This window comes from Myxine glutinosa, chromosome 1, assembly GCF_964187855.1.
Source record: "Myxine glutinosa chromosome 1, kmMyxGlut1.1, whole genome shotgun sequence".
In the NCBI taxonomy this organism is placed as follows: Eukaryota; Metazoa; Chordata; class Myxini; order Myxiniformes; family Myxinidae; genus Myxine; species Myxine glutinosa.
Genome location: NC_136261.1, coordinates 238,618,652 through 238,645,436, shown reverse-complemented (window position 1 = coordinate 238,645,436; position 26,785 = coordinate 238,618,652). Strand labels below are relative to the sequence as shown.

The window sequence follows — 26,785 nt, the reverse complement described above, 5'->3', positions numbered from 1 at the left end:
TATGGCAAGGAATACACCCAGAGGTTCTGCCACCAACTTGGTGGTGTTGGGATTTGAACCTGCAATTACTGGAATTCCAATATAGAAGATCCTCCATCTTAGCAGCAAATATTTAATTTTGGTGCAAACTGCATTTTAATGCTTCTTTTTTAGCGTACATAGTGATAATCACATTTTTGATAGATTATGCTCAATATTGGTAAAATTGATAATTCATACATATTTGCCCTTTTTGATGCCACCACCATCCCATCTATGTGCACAGTGCGTGTAGATTAATCCACCATACAGCATATATAAATGTGGCTGAAAAATGATTCATGAAAACGTCATAGTGACTTATTTATTTGAATTCTGTCAACATTACCATTAATATTTTGGTACCATTTACAAAATCCTCCTTACATATTTGATTTTAGTTCCCAGCCCAATGGCGATTTGCTCCATGCTACGGCGACAGCACGAGCTTCAACGTAGCAGCACGGCCATCCAAGCATGCACACTGAATCCTGGGCGGGCACCGTGTGTGATCGACCTCATCCAGAGGCAGGTTCTGCGGGAGCACGGGCTCCCAGATCGTGTTTCTGAACTGCTGCAGGTCAGCCAAACTAACCTTGCACCTTTTGTTTGTGAACTTGAAACTGATCAGTACTCAACCTTTCAATGGTGTTTCTTGCAAGCACAAAAAGTTGGATATGCCCCACAACTTTTTGTTGCTCTTTAACTGCCACTATTATCCCACCTTGTGGGGTCGGCCAGGGGAAGCTTGGTCCAGGTATTTCACGAAACGGCCTGGCCAGGCCTGATGTTCACCTCATTAGGGTAGGAATTTGGAATTTGGCCATGGTGCCGGCGATACTCGCCTGCTCTTTGCGAAGGGCACCATGGGATCTTTAACACCCACCAACCCATGCTGGCAGACCAGACTCCCGGTTGAACATCCATCCGAGTAACGCGTCTCCGACACATTGTTGAATCACCCTGCCTGTGAAACTCTGAACTGACAGTTTATATCTGGGTCGGGATTCAATCCCAGGCTTGAAAGCTTAGAGGCGAGTGTGCGTACCTCTCGGCCATCCTGTCAGCCCATATTCCACACAACTTTCTTGAACATTAATACATTGTAAAACACATGAAAATTAAGCAACATTTACCTACAGGTGTACCTTTTTTTTTTGGATACATAATCGAGGCTCGTGTAAGAGCTAACACATTGAACATGAAAACATGCACAGACACATAAAACATGCAATGAAGGGAGCGGGAGACGAGGGGGAAATAGGGAAGTACACGCACAACAACAGAAGAGGACAGGGACATCGGTAGATCTGTGGAAGGGAAGGGTTGGGGGAGGAGATAGGGATACACGGTATAAAGCAAATGAACACTACTAGGAATTTCAGGAAAGAAGTTGGGGGTTGAAAAGTGGATCTGGGGTGAAATTAACGGAGGTCGAAAAGATCAAGGTTTTGGATGGGGGAAGATTAGAGATGGTGGTGAACAGCTGTTTTAAAGACCTGGAGGGAGGAGAGGGATTGAAGAGAGTGAGGGAGTTTATTCCGGAGGTGGGAGAAAAGAGGAATGAAAGAGTGAAGGTGAGCAGAGAGTCTTGATTTTGGCAGTTTCACCAGAAGAGGGTTGCTCGCAGATCTTGTGCGTCCTGCAGGAATATTTGGGGGACAGAGCACAGACAGAAAGAACATGGAGAGCAAGGCCGGAGAGGAGTCGGTAGAAGACAGAAAGACAGTTTACGTTTTGTATCCCACTGATAAAGTCGTATCTAGTTCCAGACCTGAACCAAAATCTAATCAGCTTGTTGTCACCTAACCAATTTATGCACCTAGTTTTGTCAGAACTCATCCATAACTTTTTGAGACATCCTGCTATATGTTGGTTTTAGCCCTGTCACTCAATGGTGAAGAATCACTTCAAAAATTAAATAATTCTCATATCCAAATCCATATTCAGATCTTCACAAAAATCTAATCGATTCGTCCTTGTCACATACCCAACATGTCCACCTAGTTTCGTCCAAATCCATCCATAACTTGATATTTTGTTCACAAACAGACAGACAGGGGTGAAAACATAACCTCCATCCACCTCTACAAGAAGGGGAAACTGGAAAATTGGAAGGAAGAAGGATTGGGGTGGTATTAATGAGGGTAGAAAAGATCATTTAGGATTGGGGACAATCCAAGATGGTGGTGAACAGCTGTCTTGAAGACCTGGAGGGAAGAATGAGATTGAAGAGGATGTGGATGTTGATTCCACAAGCGGGGGGGGGGGGGGGGGGGGGGGAGGAAGAGGAACAAATGAGTGGACGTGAGCAATGATCCTGGATTTAGGTCGTTTCACCAGAAGGGCGTTGATGATGGACCATGTGAGCCCTGCAGAATCCTGGGGAGGGGGGGAATGGAAAGAGGTCGAAAAGGGGGGGGGGAATGGAAAGAGGGGGGGGAATGGAAAGAGCAGAGGGTGCAAGACCAGAAAGGAGACGGAAGACGACAGAGACCACTGACCTGTCGGCAATGTCGAAGTGATAGATCCATTGACTCAGCTTCAGCGCTGGAGATTCCAATGATCTTGAAGACCTTGTTTTCCACAAGGAGATCAGTACTCCATCAAGCTGAGGATGATGGCCTTGCAGGTGGATGGGAGTTCAGGTGTACCAAGGAAGGTCTTCATACGGCGGAGGATGTCCAGTTGGCTGCTAGCTTTGGAGGCCAACTTTGAAATGTGGTTTTCCCAAGAAAGAACATGGCTGAGAGTGAGACCCAGAAGTTTAAATGATTGAACTTCCTCAAGATGATTGTTAAGAAAGTATATTGGAGAAATTCTATAAAGGTTAAATATAAAAGAGAAATTCTCGCAAACCATGAACTTGAATACATTACTCTATCCTGTCTTTTTATAAACAAGAAATTCCTTTCAAATTTGAATAACATTCCTAAAACAGGAATGCAATACATCTCATAACTCATATGGCACTTTAATATGAATATCCTTAACTTGTGCACATCATTCATGTTTTAACCTTAGAATCCCAACAAGTTTTACTCCGAAGACGTTTTGATTACCGCCGTGCTGACGGTGCAGCCAACCAAAAGCGCCAAGTTGCGGAGCTCTTTCCTGGTTTCTCCGCCCTTGCCAGCTACCTCTGCCGAAGTGGCACCGCTATTTCCACCATCTCAGGAGCAAGCACTCGAGAACAATTCAAGCATTCAATCACATTGTGCACCGACACCAGGCTCTGCTGGACAGTTCCATTCATGTCCCTTCTACTTGCCAAACACAATTGAAAATGGAGATTGTGTCACCTTAACAGGGAATGACAGTGCTGCAGCAGATACCACGGTTGGTCAAATTGAATTTTGGATACCATTTCTAGACTATGTTTATGTAATTGGTTCTATTTGAGCATGGTATATTTTTTGTCACATGACAGCAATTATTCTTGAAATCATGTGGTTTATTTATTGTTCGGTTGGGATGTTTAGTTTCTTAGTAACTTCTGGTATCAAGAAATGACAATATTTCCTCCTTTCACCATCCCACAGCCCACACAAGACTGCTCTAATGAATCCATCCCTGATATTGCCATGGCAGCTTCTTCACTTGGCTGTATTCTTGCAGGAGACAAGCTATCCGCGAGTTCTCTAAGGTCAAACTGTTGCTCTGGAAATGCCCCACTTCACACACATAAACAAAATGCCTTCAGTCTCAACATGAAGCCATATTTTGGAGAGGTTATTGAGGAACGGTCAGGATTCGTCTCGCGGAGCATCCAGGTAAAGCCAAGCCGCAGTACCTTGTACGAAACCAAGGACCAGTTGTCACGTGGACTCGGCCTTTGCAAAACTTGTCCTGGTAGCAAGAGGCACACCGTGGAGATGTGTGGTCATCTTCCAGCTGTGGACATACTAGCCACATCACGGAATAGGCTTCCGGAGAGCCAGACAGACCTGCTGCTCGGACATGTCCTGGGGCCAACAGACCGTGTGTCAGGTAGCCCATCAATCGAAAGCTCTTTGGAGGAGATCCAAACACTTTTAGAGAGAAGCCATATCTTTGGATCCACCCAGGTTGATGGAGCGGCAATTAGAATGCTGGAACCTTCTTTCAAGAAGTCTGCCCTCTAATGGGTTTATTAGAACACTACGTTTCTTTGCACAATGAAAGACTATTCACAGGCCTGTCCGTTTATGAAGCGCTTTCAATGACTAGAGATATAATGACCACACTGATGTATTATTGCTCCCTCCAGCTTTGCAAGTTATCCCGGAACCCGTATTTTCCAACAGGTACAGCATCCCAAAACTCTGCTAGCAAATTGAACAAGTGCACGCACACACACACACACACACACACACACACACACACACACACACACACACACACACACACACACACACACACACACACACACACACACACACACACACACACCTCTATTTTCTCATATTTATCAAGTCGTGAAAGTTTTGCAGTATTTTAGAAGTGCCTCTTCTCTACAGTCTTGCTTTAAAAACATTCTTCGCCGAGAGGATTGAGGAGTGTTGTACGTTGAACTCATGGTTTTAGCTTTAGGCTATTTATGTGTCTGTGTACTTTACTTGGCTATGCACGAATGTATCAGGAAGTGTTTTTGTTATGCCAGTTGAAGACTCCTCTGAAACACCTGCATGTAGGTGCGATGTTCTTGCTTCAAGTCTATTTTTGTATACCAGTTGCATTGCTTAATGCTGGAAAGAATGATGAGAAACCATTTTCATAGGAAATGGATTTTATTTTTTAAATAGTTTGTGCACTTGTTTTTATGAACACATTTATACACACACACACACACACACACACATACACACACACACAATTGCTGGAACTGCAAAGTGAAAACTCAATGCTTCATTAAAGAGCTGTCTGAAATTACTGAGAGCTTCTCAAAAGGCATGTAAAAAGCATTGGCCTAACAAGAGATATCTAAACATCCACTGCACTGCAAATTATTTTATCAAAAAAAGAAGAAAAAAAGAAAACTTAGTCAATCCCTCGGCTGATTAAATTTGGCAGGCAAAAACGGGTGATTACGCTGATAGACGATTGGGTAGCGGTTTGCCCGGCTCATCTGCATTAGCCAGACTACGCTCTGTTGGACTACTCGGTGTCATGGAGCCGTATGACTGGTGACTGGGAGATGGTACTGGTGTCAGGGTCAGCATAGGCTCTCTCAGCACACCAGCTACAAATACCTGCAGAAAGCACCATATGTACGTGGTAACTTAAAATCACATTGAAGTAGGCAACAGCACGCTTATATTATGGCCTCCTCATCCACACAAACTCACTGGAGTAGAGCAAAGACCATGAGAGCTCCTCTCAATCACTTCTTCACATGACTGCTGGCAATTCTGCAAAGAAAGAGGACGATTAACCCAGTAAAGTGATGGCTATTTAGCCCATCGTGCCATGCGTATCTCACCATATCCACCTTAACTTGTATTTCTTAAACAGAGGTTGGATAATTTTGACATCTTACAATTGTGAAGTATTTTAAAGCATCGCCATCGAGACAGGCCGTTGGCCGGATATGTAACTTGGTATGCTTTAATTTGGTCATCGATCCAGCCACCCCCATCACACTCGCCCCTCCTCTCTCCCCGTCCCACAACCTATCCCCGTGCCCACCTCCCACACTCCCCCAATATGAATCACTTGAGGAACATTTGTAGACTTTGCTATTTGGTTTTGAATGTGACAATGTTTTAAAGATTGCAGGAATATTTAATATCCCATTGCTACAACTATCCTCATGAATAATACCGAAGACTACATAAAATATATTGATGAAATGTTCATGATATTACATACAGCTTGTTACACAGAAATAGCATGTCAACTGCAGCTTAATTTTAGACTTTCAATCGATACAATGGGAGTGAGGGCTGGAGAGGTGCCGCTGACAGGATCCAGCTTGGTTGGGGTGTAGAATAGAGGGTCATTCAGGTACTGGTAATTACAGTCAAGTTAGTAAGGAAGTTTAATGATGAAAAGTTATCAGTAGTTTTGATAATACTATCCTGTGGACCAAAAGGATGATCTGAAAATAGTTTCCTTTTGTTGTTGGAAAAGTTGTCTAAAGCTTTAATTGCAGTTCCAAAGCTTCACAAGCGGCTGTGGTAAGATCCAGGTCCAGGCCATGGGGAAAGACTTTTGGCACACATGAAAAGGTCTCTCCAGTGCATCAAAGTGGCTGGGCAGTGGGCAGTTGTTCTGGGGGGGGGGGGGGGGGGATTTAGTCAGTTCTGTATCTGGAGTATGCTCCCCCTCCATCTCTTCCCTTTCCCTCACTTCAAATGGCACCACAGCTGAGTCTGCTTGCGAGAAGGCTGAATGCCTCAATTCTGTGTTTATTTCCAAATCTTCCCAAGCCCTCACTCTGTACCCACCATACCCTTCCATTCACAAATCCTCCTAGAATGTGTCTTTTGCACTTAGGATGGTGGAGGGGGTTCTGGCAACCCTCCACTTTAATTTTGCAACTGGAGTGGACGGCATCAGCTAATGTGTCCTAAAAAAAACCTGCTCTGCTGCTCTTGTACATCCTCTCTCTGCCCTTTTCTCTATGGCATTTGTTGGAAATTGGCCAGCATTCCAAAAAAGGTGCAAAACCTAATCCACTTGATAGGACCGATAAGCTTATTTCCAATAATCAGCAAGGCCATGGAATCCATCATCACAGTTAATATGAAATCCTTCCTTATCTCCAACAACCTCATCTCAGATCATCAGTTTGGTTTCAGACCAGGCCACTCCACCTTGGATATGTTGCTCCTTGTCACCCAACAATGTATGGAGGCTCTCAATATCAGACATGATCACAGCCATCTCTCTAGATATATCTCGAGCTTTCGATGCAGTCTATGGCATCCAAAGCCAACTCCACACATGCCTTACTGACCTCTACTCTCAGAGCCAACATGTGGCTCTCAACAAAATCCTTTTATCTCCTCTCCCTGTCAAGGCAGGAGTGCCCCAAGACAGTTTTCTGGGACAATCCTATTCCTGATTTTCATCAATGATCTCTCTGACTCTGGAAAATCCTCTATTTGCTGATGACTCCACCATCTGCCGTAACATCCTTCAGACAGGCAGGGTGCAGCGTCTTCCCTTTCTTCAGACAACAACAGGCATTTTAAGGCCATTTTCCCTGCTAGAGCGGGGGTTAGCCTTGCGGTCCGGTCCCCATGACAATCTTCTCCATTTTCTTCTCTAATCCTTCTTCCTTTCTTCAGACCTTGATAAAAAGAAAAATCACATGCTGGTGAAACACTCTGAATATGTCTTTCAATCCTGACAAATCACACTCTCACTATCTCTCTCCGAAAAGACCATCTGCAAACACTCCTATCTACTTTCTTAATAATCCTCTTGAATAAGTTGAGTTACTCAAACTGCTGGGTTTCCCTGTCAGCCACAATCTTTCTTGGGCAAACCACATTTCAAAAGTGGCCAAAAAATAAATAAACAGTCGCCGACTGGGCATCCATCATAAAGTCCTTCCTTGGCAACACTGAACTCCTCGACAACTACAAGGCTTTCGTCCCCAGCTTCATGGAGCACTGATTTCCCCTCTGTGCTGGCTGCCCTGCCTCATACCTTGCTCTGTCTGACACCATACAAACCAAGGCCTTTACGATCATTGAAATCTCCTGCGATGAAGTTCAGTCTTTGGGCCTATCATATTCCGATCACAGACAGGTAGTCTCTGCTAAATCCACCACTTGCATCCTCACTTATTGCTCATTCCTCCCCACACCCATTATTTGTCCAAGTCTCCCTCTATTTTATCCTTCAACACTGCGGTTGGTGCTTACCCTCCTCCCCACCCTCTCTTCCTTTTATGTTATGTTGCATCCCGATCCATTCGGTCTGGTCCTCACTCTTCCACAGGCCTTGACTGGGTGATTGAGAATTTTTCTTTTTATCTGTCCTTTTTTTCTCTGGCGAGTTGTAGTTATGGTCATCGTGACAGTGGTAAACTATCTTAGAGGGACTAAAAATACGAATTTCCCAGCGTTGTGAACATTTCTCTCTGATGCTTCTCCAAGATGCGGAAAACTTTTTCACCTCAAGATTGCTCGGCAAGCCCTGAAGGCTTTTCTGATCCCCAAGATGTGCATCATGCAGTAGCAGAAGTGCAGGTACGAAACTGGAACCTGCTACTCAGCCAGAGTATCGAAGACAGTGATGGCCAAGCCAGTTGGTTTAATAGAATAGAAGAAAGAAGAAGAACCACCTTTAGAGGCCATTTTTCCCCGCAGAGCAGGAGTTGGCCTTTTTCGGGCACCATGGTCCCCTTTTTGAAGCAATGTTTTACGGCCGGATGCCCTTCCTGCCACCAACCCTGTTAGTCGACTCTTGCAACACACAGGGAATTACCAGTGAACTGGTACTCAATTTGCCGACCTCGGAAGGATGACAGGCTGAGTCAACCCCCCTGGTGTTAATTCAGCGATCGACCGGGATTCGAACCCAGGATCCTAGGATCCCAAGCCGGCACCCTAACCACTAAGCCAACACCAGGCTTAGTTGGTTTAATAGAATGTATAAAAAAAAAACAACAACTTAAAATTAGGGAGGGTTGGCACTAAAGTTCAGCCCACCATCAATAATTTCAGGCCACCAAAAAAGGAATTGCACATGAAAAAGACAGGGCAGCCGGTCTGGTATGCATGCTATCTCTCTGGGTATAGTTTCAGAAGAAATTCACATTTTGGGTTGGGTAGGACCACAATGGACTACCATGTGAAAATTTGGCCACAAGTGAATGGTAATAGAAGAGACGGGGATAGCCAGCTTAACATCTGTTCGTCAGATTATATCATGAATAGAAACCAGATGATACACTTCTTAAAACAGTATATTACCACTGAGCTATCCTGGGGGAAAAAAAACTCAGATGCATTGCTTCCTGGTGCGGCACCAACTTTCGGTTATGATAGAATCCATCAACGATCACACCGAACTTAGAAAATTAAAGAGTGAGCACTTCAGACAGAGCGGTACTGCCATTCCAGGCATCTACAGTTCATCTTATTTGGTGAGCAAGAGGCATTGGGCATAGTGAGCTGTAGCCATTTGTCACAATGTTCCATTTTACCTCGTGCCTGGGACTTAAAGTGTGGCAGCATCGGCAGAAGGTCCACACGATGAAAGCAAGGCTGCACACGACAAGAGATACCAATATGAACATGGTCGGGGGCTGCTGATAACCTGCCGCAGAAGAGGTAGATGACAAAGCTTGGTAAGCTGGAGGGGATAAACAATGGCAGGTGTGACTTAGTGGGTTTGAAAAGCGTTGGAAGGAAGGAGGTGTACATGACCCACCAAGCCGTAGCACGGAGAAAAACAACAGCCAGAGCATGCAGAGGAGCGGGGCAATGAGTAGCTGCCGCACAGCAGTCACATGCACACTTGGCTCCATCCTCTCAGTTGTATATGCATAGTACAGGTTGTACCGGTCCACGAGGTGTTTCAGAGCCACGTATATTGTACCTGCACCATGAAAGCCATGACATCTGGTCAATTCCAAAGACAAGTCGTTTGTGCAAAGAGTCTGATGTTATGTTGTGTACATCAGTTGATATTTTCACAGTTAACGTTGGCATGCAAGCACAGGATGGGCTCAAAAGGTATTTTGGTCTCTTTCCTCACCGAAAGGGATGATGACAGGACACACAACACTGTACGCAATGGTCACGGTCACAATACATATCATCCAAGCGTACTCAACGCCATATGGAAACTCGTAAGCCTGATGCTGTGTGTACAGAAAAGCAGGATCTGAATGATAACCAAGTTTAGGCATTTTGTAACATTTCAGCAATAAAGAAGCTTTCAAAGTTCATCACACCTGTCTGTACGGGTAGGTATTATTGACATCTTCAGTTACATTTTTTGGCAATTGTACGAGCACATTAAGCTGATGTGTTTTGTGCTCCATTTATTCGAAAAGTTAGTCTTCCTTAGACTATAACCTTTCTTCTTAACATGACAAGGCATAGGAAATGTAACTTCGTATTCCAAATACTGCATAGAAAGCGTGAAAAAAAAGAGAAATGTAAGAATCGATGAGAAAATGCAAACAAAATCTCTGACAATGAAGCACTTCCTATTTACTGTCCCAAAGTGGCAGGAATTTGTTCAGGTTGGCGATGACAACTCACTTATTCTTCACAAAAGACTCTCAGATATTTATCTTCCGTCAACGCACCTACAGGTGACAGACTGTCAACCGGATTAACGTCGTTCTTATGGACGATACACGTATTGATGTCTCGCCCCACATACAAATATACCAGTGACAGTTGCTGTGTTGAGATCCAGACGAAACAGCTCGGAGGCCAGAATGGACAAAACAGTACGGATGTACTCAGGCCACAACAGTGAAGGCCTTTAAGACTCTTTCAGATCAACACTGGAAATGCAGGCACATCAGTTTGTGCTGCTCTTATCAAAATATGAATTTCGCAAAGAATGGAAAATCTACAAGATCGATCATCCCCTGCTTCAGTGTATATTTCCGTATGACAAACAAACCACCAACACAAGAAATAGATACACAAACGAACAAATTCAACTGACTTTCAACAGCTGCAGTTGAGTCATTGAGATGGATTCAGAAACTTTTGACAAATTTGGGACCAGACTCAGGTGGCACAATTAATGGTTGGAGCCTCTAAATCTGGGAGGTCAGTGGTTTGGTACAAACCCAAATACCAAAGACCCCAAAAATAGCACGTACTGCTTCATTGCTTGATGCTCAGCATTTAAAGGATAGAACACGAAAAAATCCCCGTAAGTTGGCATCGATGGAGAGGAGGAAATTCATCCTCGACTGCCCTGCTGAGTGCAGTGAGAAAAGCGGTCAAAGATGACGTCACTGGTACCCAATGCTCTGGGAACTGCCATCACTTCCCCCAATCTCAGCGACTGTGTTTATGTGAAAGTCAAGTCTGGTGTTGTCTCGTATGTGTGCACAATGTCTCAGTTCCTCCATGACCCTTGCAGCCTATAAATAAATAAATATACTTTTTTTAATGCAGTCATAAACCAAAAGGGCCGTGTTGAAAAGAAAATGTGAAAAATCTTTTAAAAAATTGCTGAACAGAAACATTTAGATGGAGGAACCAAGTTTGAAGCGTCATTGCCAGATGCTTTGGCATGTGGTGACTGCAAACCGAGTCTACCATACATATCAAAGGTCAGTGAACAGCCTAACTATTTGGACAATTGGACAAAACCAAACACAGTTCGGCCCAATGACGAAATGCTGTTTGTCTTGTCAAATTAATCATATAGTATTCATCTTGATGAGACTGTTGTGCATAGTGCTAAGTAATCTTTGCATATGCACGTGAATGCAGAACGAGTGGACATTCGAGATGCTCATTTCAAAAGGATAGATCCTCATGATGCAGCCTGAGTTCTATCGTTTTAAGCATAATGATCCCAAATTATAATTAATCACTTAATCTTTACGTCATTTTGCATAACTGCACCAAGTTTAAATTAGATCCCTTAATTTGTTCACACGTTAGACATATTACAGACTTTGACCTTTGACCTCTTGACCCCAAAATCAAATAAGTTCATCTTTGCGTCATAATACATCCGTGTACAAACTTTGGTCAGAATCCCATCACTGGTTCACAAGTTATCGCGGCAACAGCATTTTCACCGAACATGACCTTTGGCATTTGACCTCGTGACCCCAAATTCTAATCAGTTCATCTTTACCTCATTATACTTACCCGTACCAAGTTTGACTAAAATCCCTTCAGCCGTTCTCAAGTTATCACGGACGGACGGACAGCCGGATGGACAACCTGAAAACGTAATGCCTCCGGCGACTTTGTCGGCGGAGGCATAAAAATCCCATCATCAAAGTACAAGCACCTTCCTTACATTGACCAAAATAAGGGCAAATAAATCCACAAATTCAAATATAAACAGAGCTAACAGGGATGCGAATGGTCAGTTGCAGACTTCACCTGGTGTTTTATTCGAGCAATAATTGCAGTTAAAAATAGACATTGGCAATCTTACTATAATTCACCAAATGTCTGTCCGTCCGTCCGATCCCAGGTACAGCAAAAACGGCTTAACCGATCGCAACGACATTTTGGGTGGGTAATCCTGGGACCCCCAGGAGTAAAATAGTCTATATTGTTTTTCCAAACACGATGGAATAATATTTACCGATATGAACTGTGATTTGGGTTTTATTGAAATTCTACAAATACTGTTTAGATTTTGATTATTTGCGTCTGATATGATTTAACGGATGTTCATATAAACCGTTGAAAATTTTTTTTTAAAGGCTTCAATTTCTGATATTTTGCCTTTTCATTTGGGCCTCCCAATTGAAGCCCCGCCCTTAGGGCGGGTACCCTTGCTAGTATTGTAAAACCATGCGACGATTGGAGGCAAATAAATTTTGTTCAAATGTTATCCGAGCTAAAATAAAATTTGAGGTCAAAAGGTCAAAGGTCAACTCAAGGTGAAATTTAAACATTACAGTACGTTGTTGGGTTCTAGAGAGATTTATTACATGGATAGATCATCGTTTCAACGTCAGGCCTGGCAGGATAGCATAGAGGTATGCACACTCGGCTTTGAGTGGTCCAGCATAGGTTTGAATCTCGACCCAGCTATAAACTGCCATCCTGGTGTTGCTCAGGCAGGACGAGGCATCACTATGTATCCATCAGAAGGACGTTAAGCTGAAGGACCCATCTGCCAGCACTGGTTGTGGACGTTTAAGAACCCTCGAGGTCTTTCTCAAACAGTTGGTTTGTTATCGTAGACACCTTCGCCAAATTGCTGCCACCTTCGGTCAAACATCAGGCTCAGCCAGCCGATTCGTGAAAGACTTAGGCCAAAATCGTTCCCAAGCCAACCTCAAAGAAAGTGGGTATAATTGGGGTGTGGTAGTAATAGTAGTTGATGTATTTATATTTTATTGTCCGCTTTGCGAGATGATTTTTTTCACCGAGATATTTGAAAAAATACATTTTGCGGAGCACGATACATGCAAAATCCGCCCCCCCCCCCCCCCCCCAAAAAAAGTTTTCCATCGATACAGCAAATTGTCCATTTCATGAAGATTAAAATTTACGATCTTGATCAAAGCTTGACCCATCAGTCAATAGAATGAAAAGTGACGATTTTTCAGATGAAAAATGATTTTAGAAGTTTTACCTAGAGTTGACCTTTGACCTTTTGACCTCAAATAGTTGGTTTTCCTATTTAATGACAATGTGGAAATGCTGTTCAATTTCCAAGTCAATTGGATGAAAATTGACGGTTTTTTTCAGATGAAAATTGATGATTTTTTAAATTTCACCTTGAGTTGACCTTTGACCTTTTGACCTCAAAAACTTCATTTCCCAATTTAGTGACTTGATAAACAAATGTTATTCAATTTTCAAGTCAATCGGATTTAAAATGGCGGTTTTAGAAATTTTACCTCCAGATGACCTTTGACCTCAAAATCAATAGACTTCTCAATTGGGACGACCTATACAACGTGGTGAAGTTTCGTGACGATTGGTTTAGAATTGTGACCTGTAGGCCTGTGACAGACAGACGGAACCACAAACGCAACCGACCAATATACGTGAAAAATCTTCGATCTTGCAAGTAACAAACAACTTACCCGTCGCACTTCATGCCGCTCTGCCGCTGATCGGGCCAAGCACATCTCGAGCGCAAAGTAAAATAGATCAGGTAAGCGCAGCAGTGCCAATGATGTGCCAATGAAGGCAGCCGTGATGACGTAGTTGACGAAAAAAGCTCCATTGTCCGGGAGGAACACACATCTGCAGATCAATGGCAGGGTATGTGCATACAAAATCAAACATTCGTACAATAAATTGATGTTTGCATTTCATTAAACATTTTTCGAAAAGTGAATGCATTCATCAATTGCAACAGCATCTGATATTCTCACCATCGAAACAGACGTCTTAATAATTAATGAACAAAGGACACATGGCAATGGTTACAACAACCCGTTCTGTATGACTGTATTGTGGAATATTTCCCAAATAAACCTCCAAAACACCCTCACCTCAATTTCGCGTGTCCCTTGGATGGTTGATACAACTTGTGTTTTGAGCTTTTCGAAAAATTCCGCAGCCACTGCTATAAACTGGCGTCCTGGTGTTTTGCATGCAATACGATACATCAATGGGTGCTCCGTCCGTCAGGACATTACAACCAGATGTCCCTTCTACCAGCATTAGTTAGTGGATATTATAGATCCCACTGCATCTTTCATGAAGAGGCGGCGAGAAAAAAAGCCTTGGCCAAATTCCAAGTTCATGGCCAAATGCAAAGGGCCACTGCATCAGCAGCACCATTTGAGAAAAGAAAGAATTATGCAAGATATTATTTATTTAATGAGTAGAACTATCACCAAGGTAATTGGCCTGTAGTAGATCGGTTTTAGCACCGTTATTGTGTATTGGAGCGATGTTGGCCGTCTTTCCAGCAGATGGATAATACCCTTAATATTATACCCTGAATATAATTAGATTTGGGTATAATATTATACCCAAAATACCCTGAAGACCCAAAATACCCTGAAGACCCAAGAGAACCAAAAGCCACCGAATACCCAAAAGACCCCGATGACCCTTAAAGACCCAATGGACCTGAGGTTTTGGATGCTCCAAAAGTACAACCTTAGGGAAGGATAACTCAGAGTAGAAAAGAAAAACGAGATCCATTTTTAACAGAGGATATTACACATCAGATGCAGACTTCACTCGGCACCACCAGGACTTTCAGGGAGGAAACTGATTGGAGAGTTTATCCTCAAGTTTCGCCATATGTTTTCCGACTCGCATGAGGATGGAGACATGTTTTGTGCCATTGCCCTTGGTTTGTTCAGTCTTCCACGGACGAGAACAAACATGAATCGTTTGATAACAACTGCCTTGCTGCAAGATTCACTGTACCAGGGTATACACGATCCAGGATATAATAGCTGCGGATGAGAGAATAATCCTGAGAGATGTAAGCATTTGTGTCAGCCATGCCATCCCAGGTGGAGTGAATATCAAATGCAGGTGCAGAGACCTTTTACGGAAGACAAAACCTTTTACGAGGGGTGAATTCCAGTCCTTGGCAATTGGCCTGAGTAAATTAAACAGGCGAACCGGCTCCATTAATCTTAAGACGATCAGAGAAATACAGAAGAGGCTTCACTTCATTAGTTTCCATATACGAGGAAAGAAAGCATCCTTACGTCTGGTTATTAAGACAGGCCATGAAACCACTTAATGGTATCATCGCTCTGGAGCCGTGGTTCCCAACCTGGGGGGCATGGCCCCCTGGGGGGCCATGGTGTATTTATCGGGGGGCCATGGGGTAATTTGCCGGAGGCAATGCAAGATGAATTCCTGGATCACCAAAACGATTCATTTGCCAAAGACACATTCGAGGAGAAGAGCTGGACAGAGTTTTGGGTGGGAATGGGTCGCTACCCTAATATCAGCCAGATAGCTATTCGGGGTGCTTCTGCCATTCTCGTCTACCTATCTCTGCGAAGCGGGGTTTTCCACGCTGTTTAATATCAAATCTAAACAGCGTAATCTGCTCCACGTGGAAGATGACCTCCGCTGTGCCCTGACTGACTCAACCACGCATACCCCAATTGGTAGCTAAAATGCAATTTCAGCCATCCCACTGAGTTTTAAATTCACTTTTACGGCGCATGCACCACGTCCCTAGTTTTGATTACCTGAGTTGTTGTCGAATTGAGTTTCTTTTTGTGAGATAACACACTGCGTTAAATACAGACACAACAGAGGTTTTTAGTTTTCACATATTCTTGACTTGGAACCTTTTCATACTGTTTTCTTGTGTGACAGTTCTATTTTATGCTGTCCATAGTGTTGCTACTGATAATATTAAAATCTCATATCAAACATGCATCATTCGAGCGACGCTGCTTTGTTTGCTTCTTCCAAAATCGATGTAGTAAGGAACAGAAAAAAAACTATGGAACTAAATGTTCATGTTGGCTACTTGGAAATCCTCATTTTCTGTGTAATAATTTACCAATTCTCATACAAACAAAATAGCCAATTAAAGGAAAAAAACACCTCTCAGAATGCACCACGGAGCATCTAGAAATCAAAATTTTCTGGGGGGCATGCCCCCCTAGCCTGCTTACACGCGCTCCGCCACTCAACCCTCGCGAAAGGGAGGGGGGGGGTGCTGGGGAAGTGCTCTTATGGCCCAGGGGGCCATAACACAAAAAAGGTTGGGAACCCCTGCTCTAGAGTCTAGAGTAAAGCAGGTCAAGTCAGAGCAAGTTTATCCAATGATGCATTGTGTGTTTGGAACAAATACAATCCAATGGAAAGACGAGGTGCTATGTGGCACCTCCTTAAAGCCGCTGTCACACCTTGACGTTTTAGCCAGCGTATGCCGACGTATGAAAAATTTGGCTATGTTAAGAGCACGCTGAAGCACGCTGGCATACGTCGTAGTATGCCGAGCTCGTCGACAAATTTTGTGCATGCACAAAATTTGTCGACGTATGCCAGCGTATGACACACACCAGCACTCAATTTTGATACGTCGGCATACGCTGGCTAAATCGTCAAGGTGTGACAGGGGCTTTAGCTAGGAGAGTTGTGTTCAGAACAAAATGAATATTAATGGAGAAAGATCCATAGATTTGTGGGATATTAAATAAATGGCCAAATGCTGTGCCAAGCAGCTCAGATTTGAAAATCCTCCTTCTCATGAAATATTTATCTTATGTTGTAATGTAGAAAGGGGAAGTCCATAGCTAGATCACATGAAGACATTCGACTTACTCCTGTATTAGGGATTTGTCAGGGATAAGTCATACGTAATATGTGCACTGAGGGGGGCAGTGACCGTCCTTTATAGAGCAGAATAGGCTAATGTTGTATCGTCTAAAACCTCCTGCATAGGTGAGGCCAGGTAGAGGACACATGGGCACAAAGGCACCAGAGAGTGCTTCATGCATTGTTGTGGAGACAAATCCGCCAATTTGGGTGGAAGACTGTAGGCTACGGCAGCAAAGTAAACTGTGGGGCCTTGTGGAGGAGTGGAACACTTTTACAAAGGGGCCTCCTTCCATTATTGAGAAAGATCATGGTGGGATAGTCTGGAAAATAGCACCACCCACAGGCAACAGGCAGTCATTGAATTGGAACAGCTGCATGCTGGGAAGGTGGTCTCGTAGGTGGTAAAAACCATGTCCACGCATGCACTCAATAGTTGGTCTTTTCGACAGATGAGATCGACATTCTCTCTTTCTCTCTCCCCGATTCATCGCTCCCAAGTTGGACCTTGAGTGGAGACACGAATGCCACTTCATCGCCCTTCCTCATCGCCATCCTCTCACATCCTGCCCCATACTACACTTCCAGCACATTGTCATACCAACCTGCATGACTACGGTCTTCCTGCACCAAAAACCAGATTGTACTTGCAAAAATCCTCACCTGCCTGCTTGTATCTGGTTGAATCCGGTATTGTCGGTACCATTAGCGAGGGTTATTTCATTTCTTGGAAATAGTTTTGTGCGCTTTCATATTTGTTTGTCCTTTGATCGCCCAGTTTGTCCTATTTATTTATTATGACCATCTTGTCTCCCTTCCCCGTATATTTTTTAAAAATAAGAAACATCTTCCCACCTTTTGCCTTCCCGCAAGCGGGCAACCGCCACTCTCAACTTCATTTGAACGATCCTTGGGGAATTGTAACATGTAATTCTGAACGCAGTGTAGTGAAAATTCAAATATCATTCGGTCTTTACTGAGGTCTTTATATTAGACCTTTGCTGCAGAGCATTTGTGTTGGCTGTGATTCTGACATGACAATATTCATCATTCACAAAGGAGTACTACATTTCCTTTTTATTTTCCACCAGTAACTTCTATTATGGGTCTTTTTTCTTCAGCTCACAGCATTCCATGATATATTTGACAAGATAATGTGCTGCAAGTATCTGCTGGAAAGGCCGTAGTATTTCCTCTTTAGTCTGCTCAATCTCACTCTTCCCTCAAGAGCTTCGTTGACAGTACATCACCAACTCACACCTTGGGTCACCCTCTATCTACACATACCAGTGATAGGTTCTGACTTCATTAACCCCTGCCCTTGTCCCCACATTCTATCTTTGCAAGTTGCTGTTGCCCTTTCCTTTCCTCTCCTCCTCCTCCCTCTTCCTCTTCCTCTCCCACCCTGCTTACTCCCTCCCCTCCCCCCCCATCCTATTCCCTCCCTCCTCACTCCTCCTCTTCTTCATTCATTCTCCCCCACCCCTACTCTCCTCCCATCCCCATCTCCCATTTCCGCTGTTTGTGAAAATGTGTTGCCTTACAGCTTACATCCTCTTCCATTAAACAAGACTTTGTATAGAAAAACAAAAGGCGATAAGCAGAAAACTTATAATGTAATCAATAATATTTTGGAGAAACAATTATTACAACAATTATTATCTGCTACAGCTGTGACATTTCATTTTGCTTACAAACGATCTTCAAACTCACTCGAAACGGAGGGATCCTTTCTGCAGAACATTATCAAATAACCAGCGGAAGAATAGATCCAAACTGCAGCAGAACAACAAAAAGAACGACAAAATAAAACAAAGGATATTAGAGCAATCAGTACAAATGGCCCCACTTTTTCACACATTAATGGAAGCGATCCTGTTTCACAGGGCAGGGAACCAACTGCACAACTGGCATGGAAAGATCGATTGTAAGCTGGCTCAGCAACTTGCAATACAAAAGGCCATCCACATCATTATGGTGGGTTAAGTAGGTTCTGGCTACACAGAAAATTGTATTGGTTTTGATTTATTTTTTCCTCCAACTCAAGGTTTTCATCCCAAACTATACACATGTGCTTTCTCTTGAGTAAGCGCAAAATGCTGAAAACATTTTACCTGGACAATCCCAACGAGGGGAGAATGAGAACCATAAAAACGAGGAATGTGTATGTTTTGTGCATCATTGCTTCGCCCTCGCAAGACCTAAGGCATACAATGAGGAAAACGTTGGAAAAAGAAAAACGGGAAAACCGAGTTCAGTGCTGTATGACAATGACGTATCAAAACGTTCGTGAAAACGCGTCAGATTTTCGACTTGCCTCGTCCAATGTCCTTCAAAAAATGTGGAGTAATAGACGATGAAGGGCAGCAGGGCAGAGAACAGCCACAGAAGGAATGTGGGAAAAAACTGGCTGATTATTGGGTTCTATGGGAAAAGCGCAGGAGAGGGAAAAAAAGGTAGGAACAAGAGAAATGTAACTTCCAAACTAAAATGCACATAAAATGCGAATCTTTTACATGATAAGTTACAGAGCCTTTGAACTAATCAAAAATGCCCTCAGAGTTGAAAATTAAGAGAGACAGGAAAATGGGAAAACTCCAATCAGGATTCTCAGATTATTATTGGCATCCGACAAGTTGGTTATTGGGATTGTGGGGGTGCAGTCGGAGGTCGTAGCAAGACACCTACATTGAGATCGTCCACCGTTTGTGTCACATTGAACTTGTCCATTGTGTTCACAATGATTGCCGGGGTGGTGAGAAAGAAAAGCAGAAGAACCAGGCACACGTTGATGGCCGAAAAGCGCGTCCACCACAAGCAGCCATGCATGCTCAGGTTTTCCCTGGGAGAAAATGCACCCGGGAAGTCTTCAGCAGACGATTCAAGATGGCTATCATTACCATCGATGTATTAAACAAAAATCACATTTAATGCACATTTCTAGTGGAGGCTCGAGAAAAAGGGACTTTATCAAATTATTCTACATGTGCAAAAACATTTTCGAGGAGAGCAAAAATGCAATAAAATAGATTTATATAAATAAATAAAAATTTTCTGCTGTTCTTCCTGAAGGCAGGATTAGTGCTGCCAAAACATCCACAGAAAAATTACACTAACACTAGGTGGTTTGCCATTGTCTTTCCAGTCATAGGCAGGAATTTGCAATTTGTTGAGGATAACAACAAAACCTCACAAACTAATGTTGGCAGATGGGATGCCCAGTTTAACATGCATCACTGGTGCAACTGAGCTCTAAGATGAAGGGATTTTGATCAAAATAAAAGTCAAGAAAAGCTAAAATTATAATGCAGTGTAGAAGAAGAAAGGGAACTTAAGGAGAACATGAATGACAAGACCCTAAAAACAGAGATTTTTTTTTTTATGTTGGAGGCTCCTGAAGGCAGGATTGTATAGCCCTGACTGTATAGCTATACACGGACACGGAGGGCTATACACGGACTGTATAGCCCTCATCGAGGCCGGGCCTTAAATAAAAGAGAAGAAAAGTGTATGATGAAAGGTGTGATGTTTGTTTACAAGAAAGAGATCGAAGCTAGCCCAGTAGCTTTGGTTTGAGTGAGACCGTAAAGTAAGACCAGTAATCCTGACACGGAGAGTGTAAGATGGTTCCGGGCACCACTTTAATGCTCCTAAGTCAGAACGGTAGTACCACCCTGAGCGGTTGCTGTCTACAACCTACTAACCTAGATAGACAATCAAGTCTTATGTATCATCTAAAAAATTCCCAGGTTTCACCCTTCAATTCAAAATATTTGTGTGTGCACCACATTCATGACGATCAATATGTTTTTATGTCCAAAACGATTACTTAGGGGTAATGAAAGGCTGTGAACGTGAACTTAAAATAACAACAAAATAACACCATAGAGATGATGCAGATATGCTACAGTTGCAATCAACTGGTTTCAGTACCCCATGAAAACCTGATTAATGGAAATGGTACAACGAATAGGATGTTAGTGCATCAAATAAAAGAAATAAATAAAATGCAATTTCTCATTTCACAGTAAAAAGTGAAAAACAAATTTATTTTTCTTGCGGGAAGTAAAAAAAGAAAAACAACCATGAAAGCAATGTTTAGGTTTGGTAATGTGTGATATGCATAACGTTACATTAGAAACCAGAAAAGGTTAGACAGTCTGTCCAAAACTGCTCACAAATAAAGCACAAATCGTTCTTCAGATTTGCATTCAATGGAATCTGCGAAATGGCCAAATGTCTTTATTATATTGTTGGAACCCATCTGTGGATCGGTCCCATCGGCCGATGGGTCTGCGCCATCTGCGGATGTGTTGTTCACCTTGAAGGAATGTGTATGCATCAATGGTGGATGAGTATGTTTATTTGAACCTAAAAATAAGCAATTGATGTCATAAATGTTTATAAAGCAGTCCGTGACATGTGGTTTGTGACCTCGTGACCCTCGCCATCACCTTCATCAGCACCTGCCACTCTCTACCCTGCCACCATTCCCCTCCGCCATTATCAGAAGAACACCTAATGTTTTGTATGAATGTTGAGTATGTTATGTAAAGCTTTACTAAAACTGCCATGTATCTGTTAATTACAAAATGTATTGACAAAATGTATAAATAGATGGGTAGAAATAGATAATAAAACATTTAAAAATCATCTCTGTTAAATTCCTACCACATGTAATTCCAATGACTGTGTACCTGATTGAAGAGCACCATTCTGTCAACACATTCCTTCAAGGTGAACAACACATCCGCAGATGGCGCAGACCCATCGGCCGATGGGTCTGCATTGTCATTTCTCGTGCATCCACAGATGGGTCAGACCCATCGGCCGATGGGACCGATCCACAGATGGGTTCCAACAATATCACTTCCCGTTACCAACAATGCACATGTAAAGCAGAGGTTTGAAATCAAACGGAAAACCAAATACTGCATTGAAATCATCAGAAGGAACCCAAATAAGCAAAGATGGAGTCACCAGGAGAAACCTGGATAGGATGCGCGTTTCAGCTGCTACTCCACTACCCTCAAACCCACTCTGGGGCAGCTAAGTGAGCCTTACAGGAAGTTTTTCTGCAAGAATTCACGATTCCAGATGCATAAAGAAAGAGAGAAACAAAGAAAAGGCAAGAATTAGAATGAATAAAGAGAAATGTGAAAATGTAGACAGAAATGTAAAAGGAACAAAGAGTCAGGAAGAGCCTGAATAGATAGAATTCAGCAGTTACTCCCCAGGTTCAAATTCAGCAATAGGTACAAGCTACCAGAGGTCTGTCAGCGGGGAAGCACAGTCCACACAACATCAGGATATGGCATAAACATCCCAAAAATCCCACAGATCCCGAAAACCTGCAGAGCAAGGCACCTCACAGTTAGCCATAATGACGATTTCTCACCACTTGATGTTCTGTGGGTCAGGGGCTTGGCTCACAAACCATCTCCAGTCCTTCAAAACACTGCTGTTCGACCCCCTGGCTTTACGCCTGCAACAACAGCCTTTGTAGTCTCTCAGCACTCTGAATGGTGAAACAATAACAGAATATATAAGTCAAACTTGATGGACATAAAAAACATTTATCTAAAGAAGTGGAACAATCTCAAAGTTTGTTTAAATTTATGTAATTTGGCTAAATGAAGGTAAATTTTTAACCATTGATAAAATTAATTTTTTTATATATACCAAGACAAGGCTCCCATAAGTGCAAACACATAGAAGATATAATAAAGGGAGTGGGAGACAAGAAGGGGAGAAAGAGGAAACAACAACAGTAGGGAACAGGGACATCGGGAGATCTGTGGAAGGGAGAGGGCTGAGGCGGGGTACACGGGATAAACAAGATGGACACTGCAGGGACTTTCAGGAAAGAAAACGGAATTTGGAGGAGGTGGGTTTAGGGTGGATTAACGAAGGTAGAAAAGATCAAGGTTTTGGATGGAGTAAGATAAGACATGGTGGTGAACAGCTCTTTTGAAAACCTGGAGGCAGGAGAGGGATAGAAGAGGATATGAGAAATTTGTTCCAGAGGTGGGAAAAAAGAGGAATGAAAGAGTGAAGGTAAGCAGAGAATCTTGATTTTGGCAGTTTCACCAGAAGAGGGTTGCAGGCAGATCTTGTGCTTCCTCCAGGAATATTTGGAGGACAGAGCACAGACAGAGCAGGGGGAGCAAGGCCGGAGAGGAGTCGGTAGAAGACAGAAAGCCCACCAACCTACCGGCGATGAGAGAGACAAAGGCCCTCAGAATCAGATTCATCGCGGGAGATTCCAATGATTCTGAAAGCTTTGGTTTCAACAGCGTGAAGCTGAGCTTGGTGTGAGGCAGGAGCACCGGCCCATAGGGGAGAACAGTATTCCATTGAGCTGCAGATGAAAGCCTTGTATGTGGTGAGGAGCTCAGGTGTGCCAAGGAAGGACTTCGCACGACGGAGGATGCCCAGTCGGTGACTGGCTTTGAAGGCCAGATTTGAAATGTGGTTTTCCCAGGAAAGATCATGGCAGATAGTGAGACACAAAAGCTTCAGTGACAGAACTTCTTTAAGATGATTGTTGAGAAAGTAGATGGGAGGGTTTTCCAGAGAAAGTGAGAGTGTGAGATTTTTTAGGATTGAAAGACATGATCAAAGTGTTTGACCATCTTGTGATTTTATCCAGGTCTGCAGAGAGTGAAGATTCTTCTGCTGCCTGACCGCCAATCTGAGTGATGAGAAATGGAGCAGCAGAGAGTGGAATCATCAGCAAAAAAATAGAGGATTTTCCAGAGAGTCGGAGAGATCATTGATGAAGATTAGAAAAAGCACAGAGCCCAGAACACTACCTTGGGGAACTCCAGTCTGAACAGGAAGGGGAGATGAGAGAATTCCATTCAGGGCCACACGTTGACTGCGACCGGTGAGAAGTCTGCAAGCCATGCGTGGAGATTTCCATGGATACCATCGGAGGAGAGTTTGGTGTGCAGAGCAGGGTGCCAGACCGTATCAAAGGCACGTGATATGTCAAGTGAGACAGCTCTGATTTCCTGTTTGGCATTGAGGACCTCCATCCATTGTTGAGACAGAAGAAGCAGCATGTCCAGAGTAGAGTGACCTGGTCTGAATCCAAATTGATGATCGGAGATTGAGCAATTGGAGAAGAGGAAAGATTTGATATCCGAAGCAATGATGAATTCCATGACTTTGCTGATTATTGGGAGCAGGCTGATTGGTCTGTGGTTGCAAGGATCTGTTGTTGCACCTTTTTGTGTAAAGCGGTAATGTTGGCTGATTTCCAAGCTGATGGCAGATGACCTTGGGCAAAAGAGAGGGCGAAGAGAACAGAGAGAGGGCGAGATACAGTGGCAGAGCAGGATTTTAGGACCTGTTGGCTGATGTCATCTGGTCCGGTTGCAGATTCGGAGACAAAGTTTGAGAGTCACAGAGTCCAGGAGCAGCTGGGTATGAGTGGGTAAGGTGGGAACAGAGAGCGATGGGTTTGGGACACAAGATTTTGAAGCAAACAGCATTGTGTTTGCTTCAAAATTGAAGCAAAGAGAGTCTAATGTTCAAAATGAATAAAATTTCCAGAGAAAATATTTCATATTTGCTTAAATGATTACCTATTTCGTTATACAATTAAACGTTTCTCATTGTCTTTGACTCTGTTATACATGTTACACTCAAACACCTCTCAGCCATGTGCTCATCCTGAAAGGACACAAAGGCCATCCCCAGTGGCTTCTGTAGGATGTTCTGTTTCTCCACTTCACATTCATCTGTGAGCTCTTCCTCCAGCTCGCTGTAGTAGGTAATGCCATCCACCTGTCGAATAATGCAAGTACTGAAGAAATTAGAGGCAAGGAGAGTGAGGGGAATGATCAGAGGCGGAGAGCAGGAGCAGGGGAGTGGTGAGAAAGGCAATCATTGCCTGGCCTGAAAGTGCACATCACCTTCCGACAGATCCCGAAGATGTCGAACACACCCAGGCAGCCTTGCGCACGCACCCTCAATGTAAGCGGTCTACCGGTCTTTTTAGCCTGGGCCATGCAGTAGAGCCGCCCTTGCATTGCCTTCCTCCTAAGTCCGTGAATAAGCAGACACTCCACAATGAAAAGGGAAAGTTTTTGGAATCATCGGCAAAGATGAAACCAAAAACAAACACAAGACTATCAAATATCTGCTGCATTTGCATAGCTGGATGCCCCAAACAGCACCAAGTGTAAATGAAGTTGTTTCCAAGGCAGACACGATAATCCTGTGAACCTTACTTTAGCTCGTCGAGTTTAATGAGTCTTCTCACATCGTAGCAAAGCTTCACGTCGGTGAGGATGTAGGAAGGGTATGCCACCCTGCAAGCAAGAAAGGGAGGCAGTACAAACCAAGTACCTACAACACACTCCATCTTGCCCCCACTACCCTAACATCACTGGATCCACATTCATTAGATTCTTTCTGAATACGTTTAGTCCGTGGGCTGAGTAGGGTTTACATGCACCCCCCCCACAACTTAACTTCCCAGGTATGTCCATGTACCCCCCACCCTAGGGGTTAGGAAAACCATGCTAACAGAAAAAAAAAACTCATTCCCAAGGTACCTCCCACGCATATTTTGATGTTACCCCCCCCCCCTGTGTCAGTGATTTCCAAAAATTAGGGGTAGGCGAAATTCAAATGGCCATAACCTTTTACCTCGTCATCCTATGGTTGCATATGACCCCTCAAAATGTTTGTCCTGGGACACTCTTTACAATGATATGTGTTATATGCAAATGAGGTCTAATGAGGTCACCAGAGGTCAAACTATGAGGGAATGAGTTTTTTTCCCTGTTAACATGGTTTTTCCTAATCCCTAGGGTGGGGGGTACATGGACATACCCGGGAAGTTAAGTTGTGGGGGGGGGGGGGGTGCATGTAAACCCTACTCAGCCCACGGACTAGTTACTTTGCATCTTGCCTCCACTACCCTAACATCACTGGGTCTACATTCATTCGATTCATTCTGAATACGCTGCTTTGCATCTTGCCTCCATTACTCAAACATCACTGGGTCCACATTCATTAGATTCATTCTGAAGACGCTACTTTGCATCTTGCCTCCACTACCCTAGCATCACTGGGTCCACACTCATTAGATTCATTCTGAATACATTACTTTGCATCTTGCCTCCACTACCCCAACATCACTGGGTCCACATTCATTAGATTCATTCTGAAGACGCTACTTTGCATCTTGCCTCCACTACCCTAGCATCACTGGGTCCACACTCATTAGATTCATTCTGAATACATTACTTTGCATCTTGCCTCCACTACCCCAACATCACTGGGTCCACATTCATTATATTCATTCTGAATATGCTACTTTGCATCTTGCCTCCACTACTCAAACATCACTGGGTCCACATTCATTATATTCATTCTGAATACGCTACTTTGCATCTTGCCTCCACTACTCAAACATCACTGGGTCCACATTCATTATATTCATTCTGAATACGTTACTTTGCATCTTGCCTCCACTACTCAAACATCACTGGGTCCACATTCATTAGATTCATTCTGAATACGCTGCTTTGCATCTTGCCTCCACTACTCAAACATCACTGGGTCCACATTCATTAGATTCATTCTGAATACGCTGCTTTGCATCTTGCCTCCACTACTCAAACATCACTGGATCCACATTCATTAGATTCATTCTGAAGACGCTACTTTGCATCTTGCCTCCACTACCCTAACATCACTGGGTCCACATTCATTAGATTCATTCTGAATACATTACTTTACAAACTCACCGAAAGTGTTCCATAATCAGATCGCAATTTGTGACATCCCTTGGCAAACCTGTTATAAACAGTGTTTTTCTTACCTGAAAGAAAAACAGAAGCAGGAACAACAACATAAAAAATAGCACCGCAAAG

At 43.3% G+C, this 26,785-nt stretch overlaps 2 protein-coding genes across 4 annotated transcripts in view; one reads left to right on the top strand and one right to left on the bottom strand.

Moving 5' to 3' along the window:
- Window positions 1-4,929, top strand: part of LOC137435312 (BTB/POZ domain-containing protein 7) — a 106,036-nt gene extending 101,107 nt beyond the window's left edge. For both annotated transcript variants that reach the window (XM_068128993.2, XM_068129002.2), the window contains exons 11-13: window positions 420-598; window positions 3,043-3,357; window positions 3,561-4,929. In XM_068128993.2, the coding sequence (XP_067985094.2) occupies window positions 420-598; window positions 3,043-3,357; window positions 3,561-4,142 (1,076 nt within the window). In that variant the 3' untranslated portion in view covers window positions 4,143-4,929. The remainder of the gene's footprint in view (window positions 1-419; window positions 599-3,042; window positions 3,358-3,560) is intronic.
- LOC137435330 (osmosensitive cation channel TMEM63C-like) overlaps window positions 4,769-26,785 on the bottom strand; it is a 107,897-nt gene continuing 85,880 nt past the window's right edge. For both annotated transcript variants that reach the window (XM_068129025.2, XM_078785346.1), the window contains exons 9-23: window positions 26,660-26,733; window positions 25,133-25,213; window positions 24,815-24,941; window positions 24,553-24,686; window positions 22,291-22,410; window positions 19,581-19,734; window positions 19,210-19,316; window positions 19,007-19,093; window positions 18,606-18,668; window positions 13,721-13,883; window positions 9,715-9,820; window positions 9,388-9,555; window positions 9,161-9,273; window positions 5,346-5,408; window positions 4,769-5,249 (exon numbers count right to left, since the gene is read on the bottom strand). In XM_068129025.2, the coding sequence (XP_067985126.1) occupies window positions 5,085-5,249; window positions 5,346-5,408; window positions 9,161-9,273; window positions 9,388-9,555; window positions 9,715-9,820; window positions 13,721-13,883; window positions 18,606-18,668; window positions 19,007-19,093; window positions 19,210-19,316; window positions 19,581-19,734; window positions 22,291-22,410; window positions 24,553-24,686; window positions 24,815-24,941; window positions 25,133-25,213; window positions 26,660-26,733 (1,725 nt within the window). In that variant the 3' untranslated portion in view covers window positions 4,769-5,084. The remainder of the gene's footprint in view (window positions 5,250-5,345; window positions 5,409-9,160; window positions 9,274-9,387; window positions 9,556-9,714; window positions 9,821-13,720; window positions 13,884-18,605; window positions 18,669-19,006; window positions 19,094-19,209; window positions 19,317-19,580; window positions 19,735-22,290; window positions 22,411-24,552; window positions 24,687-24,814; window positions 24,942-25,132; window positions 25,214-26,659; window positions 26,734-26,785) is intronic.